The 14,939-nt window shown below is 45.7% G+C and overlaps 1 protein-coding gene across 2 annotated transcripts in view; it reads left to right on the top strand.

The window, feature by feature from the left end:
• The window catches only part of LOC125947385 (decapping and exoribonuclease protein-like), a 67,337-nt gene that overhangs the window by 25,026 nt on the left and 27,372 nt on the right, over positions 1–14,939 (top strand). For both annotated transcript variants that reach the window (XM_049672027.1, XM_049672026.1), the window contains exon 2: positions 1,117–1,331. In XM_049672027.1, the coding sequence (XP_049527984.1) occupies positions 1,117–1,331 (215 nt within the window). The remainder of the gene's footprint in view (positions 1–1,116; positions 1,332–14,939) is intronic.

Raw genomic sequence — 14,939 nt, 5'->3', positions numbered from 1 at the left:
AGAACCCCGGCCTTTGAGCTTGCCCTTGCTCCTGCGCGGTGGGTTAGTGCGCGCGCTTAGGAGTGGGCGATGTGCTCATTTTTTATAAGAATGAGGGCGAATCTACTGTGCGAAAATCCATCGAAAGATGGACCCAGCGACCCTAGCAAGAACACGGTGGGTAGCCGAAGAAAGCGTCGTTTTCAAAAATTTTATATTTCCTAATTTCCAATGTTGTGACGGTGATAAATAAGACACTGCCACATGAGTGTCGTACTCACTCATGTTGCAGTGTCTTGTGCTCAGCAAATGATGTAGAACTGCGAGCAGAACGATAGCGGTGAGCGCATTTCATGGATGCAAGCCGAGGACTATTTACACATGGCTTGTAGTATATTGCAGCGCAATCAATGGTTCTCGCGGTAGACCGTACAGACAATCTGATAAGGCAAAGATTATTTTCTTATAAAATTGCCTGCAACATTCCAGAAAGATCCGATGAAAAAACGAGCCTCTTGCGCCGAGCGATACCTTTGTAACAGTGCGAGCTGGCGAAAACGCTCGCAGAATTAAACAATGTGCGCGTATCCATATTTCCTGGCGCCAACATTAGGGTTGTAAGGGTGTTATCGAAATGATGCATTCGATATCTGCTGATTAGAATTTATAACAACGCTAGCTGCTTTAAGTGGCAGGGCTATTCTGGGGTGGGTTCAGTATGCCAAAGTGCCAAGTTATAATGCGTTTGCACTGAGAGGGGACGGTAAGACGCTCTCGTAAGAGCAAATGGCTATATATTGCAGCTAAAGCAGCAGTCATCATCTATTCGAATGGTGATTTCATAGTTGTAGTTCCTGCGAATAAAATTTTGAAATCTCTCGCTAAATGTGAACTAAATAGCTTGACTATTTTCCGTAGCCTAAGGCACTTCGAAACGGTTACCTGCTTCAACTTATCTGCCGAGGCTCTTTATATTTGCTTGTTTGATTCAATCTATGCATGAACCGGTGCGTTATGGACGCGGTCTCATGACAGGTAGTGTCATCTCCAATGTTTTGCTTGCGGTCGACGAGTAACTTGTGCATTTCGATGGAAAATTTTATACTAACTCTCACCTCTCCACTTTGCTGTTTGCAGAGTACACCCCGATTTCATATGCAGCCGTGACGTTTTGAAGATGTTTGTCTGCACTCCTTTCTTGGCTAAAGATGAGTGGCGAGTGGCAGCGCGTCGCATCGAGGGCGTCGTGTACCTCCGAAACGTCCTCTCGTGCGAGGAGCGGGAACGACGTCATTGTGCCAAAGACGAAAAGGCAAACTGGAGCAGCAGGTTCAGCGAGAACATGGTCACACGTATGTGTTTAAAGCAGATTAGCATGCAACTATCTTATGCTCATGCCTAGCACAATTTTGCGCTTTTCTTTCAGACTGCACCCGGAATAAGCCGCATAGGCGTTCGAGGCGTCACAGTTCAACTTGTGTTCACAACGGTGATGTGGCTTGATGTCAGTGGCACCCAACTTATTGTCTGAGTGGTACTTTTTCTGACATTGAGAAGACAAAAAATATGAAAAAAATGTAACTGGTAAACAGTCTACAAGTAGTTACTACTTTCGGCGAGTTTTTCCTAACTCATTGCATGCCTGTTCGCACATCGTTTCTTATAATACGATCGATTTTCCACATGTTACAAAGCAAAAAAAAGAAGCCACATCAATGCAATCAGATTGTGTATGTACACGTTCTTTTAAGACTAACGAAACGTGTGAACACAAATCAATTCCTCTATTGCAAAAAAAGAACTACAGGCAAAAAAGAAACAAAATACGGGATGAGTTAACGTAGTCGCAAGATCTGGACCACCTATGAAACATTGAGTGGTAATCAAGGACTATATTTTGATCCTTCATATAATGGCTTCAGCACTGAAAATGCAGTAGCTAGGCATAAAACCTCACTTAGACTAAAAATATTCAAAAAATATGGGGCAAATAGTAAGTTGGCCAGAACACAACTGCGAAATATGTTTACATTTTAGTAAGCTAACTTAACAATTCTCACAAGACTGTCTTACCTAGTGAATCCCGTCATTGTTAATGTTGTGTAATCTGCTGCCTCCCAGTGCATTGAAGCCCAGCTGATGTCGTGAACGAACTAAGTTTATTGCTTGACTTTAACGGCCAGTTTCGGTCATGTCTTAGAAACATGCTGGTTCAACATTATGCATTTTGATCTTAAACATATTAGCTGAGTAACATGCAATGCACCTTTACATTCTAACACTTGACCTTTCGTAGTTGCTAATAATAGCGTATTTTCAGTCTTGTAAATGTACCTGCTGGTGAAAACTGTTTTTGTGCTTGCATTTACGAAAAATACGTTTGAGACCTGATTACTAAAATGTTTTAGATATAATTATCGAAAAACACTTCCTTTAACAGTCTTCAGCGTAGTTACAAAAGTGGCCCATTTTTTACATGCGACCGCCAGTTCTACACTTACATAATATTCCTGAAAAATACTGGTTCAGCGTTGAAACAAGAAATTCACTAGATTTGGGAGACCGTTTCTTTAAAACGTGGATTGGTACCTTGATCCCTATATCTGTCTTCTCCACAATTATTACCTTCGGCCGAAATATGCTCCCCTTGGTGGTTTTTAGGAACGACAGCAACAAACAGAAGCTGTTGCACAGTTTAAATAAAGGTTGTTAACTTTGCCTAAGCTGTGTTCTGTGCCATTTCTCATTTGTTAAGCTCATTAGTTTTGGCTTATAAAAAGCAAGAGCCTCTGACTTACTATGAATGGTGGAGAACGACTTGTTGTTGCATTATCCCGAACCAAACCTTAAATATTCGATCAGTACAAGAATCGTGGCCCCGCAAAAGGTGAGGGACGACAGAAGCAATATCGCCATCCTTGGACATTTGCTTCACCACAGTTCTGTTAATTCATGCACCAAGTAGCGTGTTTTATGGAAATGTTTTCTGTTCCAAGACAAGTAATTTATTTCTATAAAGACCTGATACGAAGTAAAACGGCTAGAAACACGCATGCTGCAAATGTAAGGGCGATGTGGAAAATTTCATGGCTCAAAGCGTACATTGTTATCAAGATAAGAGTTCTGTCACTATAGACAAGCGTAATTCTCGGATTTCCTCGCGCTTATTAAATGTGTGAAACAGTAGTTCTCACTAAGCCCTTGCAAGTACATAGCACAAGATATACTGGAATATTTGTTTACATGTTCCATACATTCAGTGGTAAAACAGTGGCGCTCAAACGAAGCTTCAGTGCTGGAGATTGAAAGAGGTACATGTACGCACACATTCTGATTGCTCGAACTGAAAATTGCACCACGATTTTATTGCTGTTTACCACTACAGGAACAATTGCTGATTTCTAATATTGCTGAAGTATCGGAGCACATTTATTTCCACTTTCAATTCAAACATTATTTTCAATTTCTATAACTGTATTTTACTTTACCATTAAAAATCAAGTGTCGTCATTTTGATGACTACAGAGCAGTCATGTGGAACGTTCCCATCATTGAAATCTTTTAATTTGGCGTGCATTGATTCCATTTTTTTACGCCACAATATTTACATTGGAAACAACAGTATAAGATGTGCTACAAGTTCACCCAAATTATAGGAAGTTCATAAGATGTGACCTTCTGACAATATTTCTTGTAATTAGGAAGAATTATTTGTGGTGGCAACTTACTTTGCTTTATTCATTATTATTCACTTCTCTGAGGATACTTTGGCACAACTTTGAGTTTTAGTAACGTTGTGCTAGGCAGAGGGCAGTGTTGGCCTCTTCTGATCGTGGTAGAGCCAGATAAATTTTGCAGTTTACTTGATGTTTGCTTTTAAGAAAACGTGACAGCTGAATGCTCGATAAAGAATAACGTCAGTGGTTTTTTTCGCAGATATGTAGATAGTTCGCGTGAGCTGCCCGCAGGGGCGTGTGCGCAAGCAGGCGTTTGGTTGGTTGCGACACCACGGACCCTAGCACACGGGATTGGAACCTCCCACGCGTAGCCGTGCGTAGCTTAGCCGTGTCTGAGGAAAGGGGGATCCTGGAGGCTGAGCTAATGCTGGATGTATGGACCTTTAAGGCCCCCCGGCGGAGGCAACACACCTCTTCGGCCTCTGCTTCACATAGACGGCACCTCCAGACTGACCCACCTGGAGGAAATCGGCAGTCGCCTTTTCTTGTCCCCCTCTTCAATCTTTCATCTTTCTCTCTCACTTTTCCATCTTTCCTGTCTTCTAGTCACTTCTTCTCACTTCCGTATTTCTGGGCGGCAAGGGTTAACCTGGTGTACTTATCCAACCTTGGGTATTTTATATTAGGTTATAGCGGCGATGCATGGCTGGCGTCTGCAAGTATTCCATCCTTGTAGCGTCCCCTTGTTGGGCTCGGTGGTGGGTGGCTACCATCGCCGCCGAATTTACCATTTTTTATATGGGAAATGCTTTTCCCCCGTTACTTGATCGCTCCCTGAAGAGGGGGCGCACCGATGAAAGTTTCAACTTTTTTATGAAACCGAAAGAAATCTTCCCCAAGTACCACGTGATACACAGTTAAAATGAAGCTAAGAAAGTCCGTACGATATCACCATTTGTTGTTGCAAAAAGTCTGACAGAGGCAATCGGCACTGGTAACAAAGTGACTAAAATGGGCAAAGGCGACCATCTTCTGGAAGTACGTGACAATCTTCAATACAACAAATTGTCAAAACTTGTAGCGTTTGGTGACATCCCTGTCTCTGTGGGCCCCCACAGATCAATGAACACTGTCCGCGGTGTCATTTCTGATGACGACCTCCTTGAACTTAGTGAAAGCGAGCTATTGGATGGATGGCAAGACCAGAATGTGGTAAAAGTGCAGCGAATTGAGTTAAGGCGTGATGACAAGGAAATTCCAACCAAGCATCTAATAATTACATTTGGAACAAGTGACCTCCCTGATTCAATAGAGACTGGATATTGTAAACTACGCGTACGGCCGTACATTCCCAATCCGCGTCGATGCTTCAAGTGCCAGCGTTTTGGACATGGGTCTTAAAGCTGCCGAGGGCGCACTACCTGCGCAAAATGTGCATCTAAAGAACATACCTCAGACAACTGCACCTCCACAACCCATTGTGCCAACTGTGACGGAGACCACCTCGCCTATTCGCGATCGTGCCCGTCATGGAAGAAATAAAAACAAATAATAGAACTCAAAGTCAAACTAAACAATTCCTTTCCAGAGGCACGCAAGCGTTTTTCTGCCCACAATCAGTCTAGTCCTTCCTACACCGATGTGGCGCGCCGGGGGCCACCTTCACATCCTGCGGCGGCCGCCCGAGTCACACAGAGTGTGACGGCGGTTACGCCATCAGCCCCCCTGGCAGGGTAGCCAGTGCTGTTCCGCCACCTACCACACAGGGCCAGCAGACCTCGAGGCCTTCCGGTCCCAGGGCCACTGCTCATGCAGACCGGCCCCCAAAACCCCAGAGTATGCCCGCTCACGGGCATCATCCAGCGCCTCTGACGAGGCGATGGATGCAAGCAGCTCTACTCCGGCGTCCCAGGCGCCGAAGGAACGGCGTAGCTCCATGGAGCGCGCCGGGAGAAAAGAAAAATCCCGTATCACGCCCCTGAAGAGGTCTCGTGAGATAATTTATCTCCCTTGACACACAGCACAAAACACTTCCAATATGGCTACGCAGATAATACATTGGAATGTGCGAGGTTTATTACATAATCTTCATGACATTAATTAACTGTTACATAAGCTAAATCCAAAGGTGCTGTGGGCTCAGGAGACGCCCCTCAATCCTTCACACACTAACCTTCTCCAACAATATGCCATTTACCGCAGAGACCGCAATGATGCCCTCACCTCATCTGGTGGTGTGGCTATAATAGTGGATAAGGGTGTCGCCTGCCAGCATTTGCAGCTGCAAACGCCCCTTGAGGCAGTTGCAATCAGAGCCGTGCTGTTTAATAAGCTAGTCACAATTAGTTCTCTATATATCCCTCCCAGCTATCAACTTTCCAAAACAGAATTCCAAAGCTTTATCACAGAAATTCCCGAACCTTACATCATAGTAGGCGATTTAAATGCACATAACACCCTCTGGGAGATTCTCGTTGTGATGCAAGAGGGCGCTTAATTGAAAATTTTCTTTTCTCTACAGATGCGTGCTTGTTAACTAAAAGAGCCAACATTCTACAGTGTGGCACACAAAACATACTCATCTATAGATTTAAGTATCGCATCAAGTACACTTGTGCCATACCTAGAGTGGGACGTCATCAAAAATCCATACGGTAGTGACCATTTCCCAGTCATCCTAAAATTAACAAAAGGCGATGAGTGTGCTCCACATCTGACCCGTTGGAAAGTCGACGGTGCCGACTGGAAACGATATAGAGCTGACATATGTGGCCTGGGATGACATCTGTACATTTCCTATCGATGATGCAGTGTCATATTTGACGGCAATTATAACTGACGCTGCCTCACTCTGTATCCCGCAAACGAACGAATCGCCTTTTAAACGACCTATTCCCTGGTGGAATGAGGAGTGTAAGGAAGCTCGCAAAAATCAAAATAAGGCTTGGAGTCACCTTCGCGACTCTCCAACTTCCGAGAACTTAATCAGCTTCAAGAAAATAAAGTCGGAAGGTAGAAGAACGCGCCGCCGTGCTAAAAGGGAAAGCTGGCAGAGATTCATCTCCAGCATTAATTCATATACAGATGAAAGAAAAGCCTGGAACAGGGTAAATAAAATAAAAGGCCGCGAAACCCATCCTCTACCATTAGTAAATACACAAGGAGACACACTCATTGACCAAGCTGATTCTCTAGGCGCACATTTTGAAAAGATTTCAAGTTCATCCCACTACTCAGATACATTTCTGAGATATCAGAAACAAGCGGAGCGACTGCCTCTGGATCGTAAAGGTAATAGAAATGAACCCTACAACCGTCCATTTAATAAGGCGGAATTTCAGGCAGCACTAAATGGTTGCAACAAGTCCGCTCCAGGAAGTGATAGTCTTGTACGAGATGATCAAACACCTAAACCCCGGAACCCACAAAACACTACCATCACTCTTTAATTCCGCGTTCTCTGCCGGTTACATTCCGTCCGCATGGAAAGAAGCAATCGTCATTCCTATTCTCAAAGAAGGCAAGGACCCTTCGTCAGCCAGTAGCTATAGGCCTATAGCCCTGACAAGTTGTATATGCAAACTCTTTGAGAAAATTAACCGGCGCCTCATCCATTTTCTTGAAAGCAACAAAATACTCGAACCCCCTACAGTGCGGTTTCAGGGAAGGTAGATCCACAACAGATCACCTTGTCCGCATCGAGACAAATATCCGTGATGCCTTTGTACACACAGTTTTTCTTATCAGTATTTTTAGACTTGGAAAAGGCATACGACACAACTTGGCGTTTTGGAATTCTGCGTGACCTGGCTGGAATGGGAATCCGAGGCAACTTATTAAATGTGATTCAGAGCTACCTCTCTGATCGCACGTTCCGTGTCAGAGTTGGTAACGTCCTGTCTCGACAAGTCACACAGGAAGCTGGTGTACCACAAGGTGGTGTGCTGAACTGTACATTATTTATTGTCAAAATGAACTCGCTCCAAACTGTCACACCACGTACAATGTTTTATTCTGTATATGTGGATGACGTACAAATAGGTTTCAAATCATGTAGTATTTCTATCTGCGAGCGACATGTACAGGTTCGGCTAAACAAATTATCTAAGTGGGCTGACGAGAATGGATTTAAACTAAACCCACTAAAAAGCACGTGTGTTCTCTTCTCGAACAAGCGAGATATAGTACCTGACCCCACTATTTATCTTAATCGGCAACAGCTACCTGTGAGCCGTGAACATAAATTTTTCGGCCTCATTTTATACTCTAAATTAACATTTATCCCCCACTTGAAGTATCTGAAAGCAAAGTGCCTGAAGACAATGAATCTACTGAAGATCTTGTCCCGGACATCTTGAGGAAGTGACAGGAGGTGCCTCTTAAACTTGTACAAAAGTCTCGTACGGTCGCGCGTTGACTACGCAGCTATAGTCTATAACTCTGCTACGCCTAGTGCTTTGAAGATGCTAGATTCCATTCACCACTTGGGTATCCGTATTGCTACAGGTGCCTTCAGGACTAGTCCTGTTGAAAGCCTGTACGTTGAGTCCAATGAGTGGTCTCTGGATCTCCAAAGGACATATTTAAGTCTCTCCTACGCCCTGAAAGTTAGATCAGACATCCAACATCCATGTCATTCTACCATTCGCGACATTTCCACTGTCAGGCTGTTCCGTAACCGCCCAGCAAACCAAACCGGCCTCCTCTGTCTCTCCGGTTAGCACTGTCAGAAAAAACAGAGGTCCCTCTTCTAGGGGATGTACTAATGGCCCCTGCTTTGGTTCCACCGCCTTGGGAATGACACACTATTCAGTGTGACATCTCTTTCATAGAAATATCCAAACAAGCACCGGCGGCACATATACATTCCCATTTTCTTGAACTCCAGGACAAGTACTCCTGCACAGAATACTACAGAGATGCTTCGAAGTCCACTGCAGGGGTTTCCTACGCAGCTCTCGGAGACTCATTTTCTACATCTGGGGCACTAAATCCACACACATCTATCTTTACAGCGGAAGCATATGCTATACTCTCGGCTATTCAACACATAAGGCTCACAAACGTCGCCATCGCTATTGTCTTCACAGACTAAGTGTGGTCAAAGCCCTAAGCAATCTACGGCAACACAAGAACCCCGTTTTTAATGAACTATACAGTTTATTGTGTTCCGCATATATGTGCAACCAAATGATTGTCGTATGCTGGGTACCTGGCCACAAAGGTATAAAAGGCAATGAAGCTGCTGACAAAAATGCTGCGTCAGTAACCTTTAGCGATACAGACCCAAATATCCCCATCTCTGTCACAGATCTAAAATATTTTCTACGCCGTAAGCTGAGGAAGCATTGGCAAAGAGTGGGATACCCAGGTACTAAATAAGTTACACATGATAAAACCAAAACTAGGGAACTGGATAACTGGGAAAACGGCACGATATAAAGAAGTGCTTGTTTGTCAATTAAGAATAGGACACTTACTGTACTCACTCTTACCTCTTGACTGGGAATCATCCTCCGATTTGTAAGTGCGGCAGTATTCTGACAGTTGTCCATGTTCTTATTCAGTGCCTTGCTATAGAAGCAGAGAGCAAAAGGTATTTCCCTTCTGCATATCGTGAAAACATACCTCTTCACCCATCATATTTTCTTAGCCATGAACCGCTTTTTAACCTGAAAACAGTTTTAGAATTCTTCAATGAAGTAAACACCCTGAAAATCATTTGGTCAGGTAATTTTAGCAAGTGAGAGAGAGAGAGAATAAACATCTTTAATGTCTAAATGCAGCTTTGGAGAGGCGTCCTCATCCCAGAATGCCTTGAGCTCGGGCCGCGTCCTGGGCCCTCGCAATCAGCCGTTGCTGATCTTCGAGGTCAGAGCTGGCCAAGGCTCTCTCCCAAAGCTCGTTGGTGTGGTAAGGGTTCGGAAGATTGAGTGGTGCCTCTCTGCAGCCCCCTACTATGTGCCTGAGGGACCCGGGCTCTGCGCAGAAGCGGCGTTGCGGAGAGAATTGTGTAGGGTCTATCAGGTGGTTTATGGTTGGGTGGGGGAATGTGTTAACCCGTAGAGCTCGGAGGAATCGCTCCTGCTCTCTAGGTAGTGACTTGTGTGGGGGTGCATATGTTCTGCGGGTTAGCTTGTAGTGTTGTGTGATGTCTTGGTATGAGACTAGAGGGTGCATACGCTCCGGTTCAGATTCCTCGGCGTCGGCTCGGTGGGTCAAATCTCGAGCCACGTGGTTGGCGACCTCGTTGCCAGGAACGCCGTGATGAGCTGGCGCCCAGATGATTATGACTGATCTGGTTGGCGGCTTTTGATTTATTATCTTGAGCGTAGGGGCAAGGTTGATCTAAATGGTCGCGAAGCTTCGGGCGAAAAGCGGTTCAGAACGAATTGTCACCGATATCAGCAAGGGTAGTTATGGGAGCAGCGATTGAAGCGCGACTATGTTTGGAGGGAACAAACATTGGGAAAGAAAAAAGCGTTTTTTAATTAAAGCGAGACAGTTAGATTCATTCAATGAAAATAAAATTCCTAATCAATTTTCTGTACGCATGGCGAAAAAAGAACTCTATTTTGCTTGATCATTATCAATAAATACATTTTTTCGGCGCCCACCGTAAGAGCGCCCACCGATAGCGGCGGGCGTTGACGCCGCTATCACTTGCAATGCAATGCAGCTCATGAAGTGGACAGAAAGGCCCGCTCGTAAAGTTCACGCCCCCGTCACATGTGTTGCTTTGCTTGTCGACGTTTGTCTGAATTTAGTGACGGGGGTAGTTTCATTGTTTCTTAAACTGTTCAGGCAAAAGTAGTGAGTTGCGACCACCAGATAGTTGTTTACTTCAGTTGTTTTCGTGGGACAGCGCTGGCTGACGGTCTTGGCGTCCGACGCGAGGACGAGCACTCTACGCCCAAAGCTTTCGTCGGCCTCCAGAGAAAGTATGTTACGTGCAGCGATGCGATTTCGAAACCCGTACAGCTGAACTTTCCCTGCATCGCTTTCCGCGCTGAAAGCTCGAAACGCCCATCAAGTCGAATAGCGGGGCATTTGAATATACAGCTTGAATATACAGAATATACAGCGAAAAAGATACAACTGTATTTTACTAGATCATTATCAATATATACCTTTTTTCAGGGCCCACCGTGAGAGCGCCCATCGATAGCTGTGGGCGTTGACGCCGCTATCACTTGCAATGCCATGCAACTCTTGGAGTGCGTGGAAAGGCGCGCTCGTAAAGTTCACCTGTTACACTACGCCCCCCTCACATGTGTTGTGTTGCATGTCGACGTTTGCCTGAATTAGGTGACGCGGGTAGTTTTATTGTTTCTTAACCTGTGCAGTCAAAAGTAATAGTAGCGACCGTCAGATACTTGTTTACTTAGTTGTTTTCGCGCAACAGCGCTGGCCGACGGGCTTGGCGTCCGACGAAAGGACGAGCACTCAACGCAATCTACGCCCAAAGTGTTCGTCGGCCTCCTAAGAAAGTATGTTCTGTGCAGCGATGCGATTTCGACACCCGTACGGCTGATCTTTTCCGGCATCGCTTTTCGCGCTGAAAACTCGGAACGCCCATGAAGTCGAATGGCGGGGCATTTGAATATACAGCTCTAATGGCAGGCCTCCGAAAACAAATTTCGCGCCTATGAGAACAAAACGACGTCACTTCTGTTTTTGACGGATATGACGTCAAATTATTTTTTCTTCCGCCGGAAGTGTTCCCTCCTCACACAGAAGGCGCTAAGCCCCATGAACCGCCGGTAAGCAACCATGTTTTGAACGTATGGGCTTCTATTGAAGCTTCGCTACCAGGTATATCTACCTTAGTAGTGGCATGAATTCTGCCGCTATCGAAGTTGCGGCACGCCTGTTGGGAGTCGGTAACTATGACTTCAACCTGTGTTTGGGAGAGCGCGAGGGCTATGGCCGCTTCCTCGGCTTGGAGGGGATTGTATCCGGTGAGCGAAATGCTGCTCCGATGTTTTTTGTTGACGATTACGGTGGCTGTTGTGGCTGCGCGTCTGGGGTAAGACCCCGCATCCGTGTAGGCTGTAGAGGGCAAAGTCCCGTATCGCTTGTGTATGGCCCGAGCCCGGGCCTCCCTTCGCTGTGCGTGGTGCACTGGGTGCATGTTGCGAGGTAGAGGAGGTACGGTGATGTTGCTCCGGATGGCATGGGTAAGCTAACAGTCTGAGGCGGCGGATGGCTGAGAGGAGCAGATAGCCCCAGGCGTAAGGGGATGGACCTCCCCGCTTCCGTAACAGCCAGCCTTGTTCGCTGGCTGGATAAATGTGCCTCGATGAGCTCCTCGGCCGTGTTGTGTACGCCTAGTCGTAGTAGGCGTTCTGCTGATGTACTGATTGGCAGGCCCATCGTCCCTGCGTATATGCCTTTCTGATCATTGTGTTGATTTTTGTGAATTCCTTTGCGTTCAGTAGTGCGCATGGAATAACGTAAGTTATTCGAGACACGACGAAGGCTTGGACAAGCCGAAGCGTGTCCGCCTCCCCCATGCCTCTTGTCTTGGTTGTTATTCGCCGGATCATGTGGGTAACTTGGGCTGTAGTATTCTTAAGCTTGTTAATTAATATTGTGTTGGTGCGATCCGACTGCAAAACCATTCCCAATATCTTTACGCTCTGAGACGGAACGATGGTGTGTCCCTCCAGTTGTATGTTGATAGTGGGCGAGTCGGATGCATGCTTCTTTCGCGGTGAGACCAGGAGTAGCTCTGACTTTTGGGGGGCGCAGTTGAGGCCGCAAGACTTAGCATAGTCGCTCACCACGTCTGCTGCTTCCTGCAAGCGGCTCTCCATTGCCCCGATGGACCCCGTGGACGACCAGATGGTATTGTCGTCTGCATATATGCCATGCCGGATCCCCGGGATGTTATCGAGGAGCGGCGGGAGGCCTATTAGGGCGATATTGAAAAGGAGAGGGGATAACACTGCGCCCTGTGGTGTGCCGCGCCCGCCCAGTAGAAGGGGTTTAGCAAGTGTTTAACGGCCCTTGTATTCAAGGGCTCTCTTCAAGCCCTAGTATCACTGTTATATGTCTTACATCATACGTTTTTAACGAAACCCATTTGCCATAGCCCACATCACTAACTAGGTAGTGTCATTATTTTACCACTTACATGTTTTACGCCATTTACAGCGACAGTTTTTTAGGCCCTTCTACAGCCATGTAAGATCTACTTTGAGGAATTTATTGTCCACGCCATCCACAGTTCATCGATAACATTACCATTTGTCATGGCGCTCTTTGGCCATACCTGGCCCTTGCGCCATAAAACACCACACATCATCATCAGTTCGCGTGAGCTTCCGTTAAACTAGGACTTTCTTTTCGGATTTCGCGAGTCCTGAAAATAACGCTGTATCATGTTAGACACTGGTTGTTCTGCAGTCGACTTCAGATGATTTTGGAAATCAACGGATGGTTGTTCCCGCACAAACGAAGAGAGTACCGTGCTTTAGAAATGGGCTACGGGGATCGCTTTTAGTAATGGTATACTCTACAGATTTCTTCGACGTATTATGTAAGGGTATGTCTAATGCTGTGCGTGTCTCGGACGTGTATTTAGACGACGGCAGCATTGGAGTTTCATTTAGACTTTGGAAGTAATAAATCAATAAGCGCGAATCTTCTTGTTGTCTTGAACACGTATTTGCGGAAGTTTTTTGTTTTTGTTTCTTTAATGCGTGAGTCGCACGCAAGAGTTCACCGCAAAGTGAGAGCGAGTCTGATAGTAGAAACGCGAAGTCCACGAGGCTCTCAGTGGAACTATTACATGCATTAATAACGGATGCAGAGTACGAATAACATGACATTTCAATTATCACTTATTTAGGGTCATTCTGCAGTTAAGTTGGAGGATTTTGGTGTTGTATGCATAGACGTGCAGTGTTCTGTTCGATTTTTTTTCAGCCGACTATACTTTAAGGCATGGAGTGGCGCCTGAACCCGAAAAAAGAAAAAAAAAGTATTGCTGAGAGTTAGTGGGGCAATACCAATCAAGGTGCAACCAACGGAGGTAGACCCACTAAGCTTCAACAAAGGCTCGCCTTCACCAGAACAGGAATTGGCTTCCCTGGTGCAGTATTCGGTCCCTACCGCCCTCATGACTCCTACAATTTACTTTTGGCCCTCAGTTCCCAGCGGCTGCGGGGCACCTGACCAAGGCGGCGGTCTGACCTGCGACGCGGCAATGGGTGCTAAGAGTCTCTGAGTCCCGACAGTCCGCCACTGGAAACTGAACTTAGCAACGTTCAACACTCGCAGCCTATCGAGTGAGGCTAGTTTAGCAGGGCTATTTGAAGAATTATCAGGTATTCCCTGGGATATTATTGGCTTTAGTGAGGTTAGAAGAACTGGGGAGGTTTATGCAGTACTGACTAATGACCGCGTCCTCTGCCACAGAGGTCTTCCCGATAGGAGAGAATTCGGAGTGGGATTTCTAGTACATAAGGACATAGCGGGCAACATTGATGATTTCTACAGCATAAATAAGAGGGTAGCAGTTGTCGTAATAAAGCTGAATAGGATGTATAGAATGAAGTTTGTACATGCCTACGCCCCAACCTCAAGTCACGATGATGAAGAAATAGAACAGCTTTGTGAAGATGTTCACTTAGCAATGAGACAGGTGCAAACGCTGCCATGCTGTAGTCATGGGCGACTTCAATGCAAAGGTGGCGAAAAAGCAGGCTGGCGAGCAAACAATTGGCAACTACGGCATTGATTCAAGGCCCGCTAGAGGAGAGATGTTGGTAGAATTCGCGGACCGGAATAGCCTCCGAATGATGAGTACCTTCTTGAAGCGCAGCAACAGGAAGTGGACCTGGAAAATCCCTAATAAAAAAACAAGAAATTAAATTGATTTCATACTCTCTGCCGATCCCAGCGTAGTGCAGGATGTAGAAGTGTTAGGTAGGGTAAAGTGCAGTGACCATAGGTTAGTGAGGTCTAGGATTTCTCTCAATTTGAAGAGAGAAAGAGTGAAATTAGTCAAGAGGAAACAAGCCAACCTAGACGCAGTGAGGGTAAAAGCCGAATAATTCTGGCTGGTGCTCGCAAACAAATATGCAGCTTCAGAATAGGAAGATGAAAACAACATAGAGATTATGAATCAAACCGTAACTAGGCTGATTACAAGCAGCAATTGAAGTGGAAGGTAAGGCACCAAGGCAACCAGTAGGTGAGCTCCCCCAAGTAACAAAGGACCTAATGAAGAAACGGCAAAACATAAAACTGTCAAACTCGAGAGATGAGATAGAA

This window comes from Dermacentor silvarum, chromosome 8, assembly GCF_013339745.2.
Source record: "Dermacentor silvarum isolate Dsil-2018 chromosome 8, BIME_Dsil_1.4, whole genome shotgun sequence".
NCBI lineage: Eukaryota > Metazoa > Arthropoda > Arachnida > Ixodida > Ixodidae > Dermacentor > Dermacentor silvarum.
This window is presented reverse-complemented; position numbering and strand designations above follow the sequence as displayed.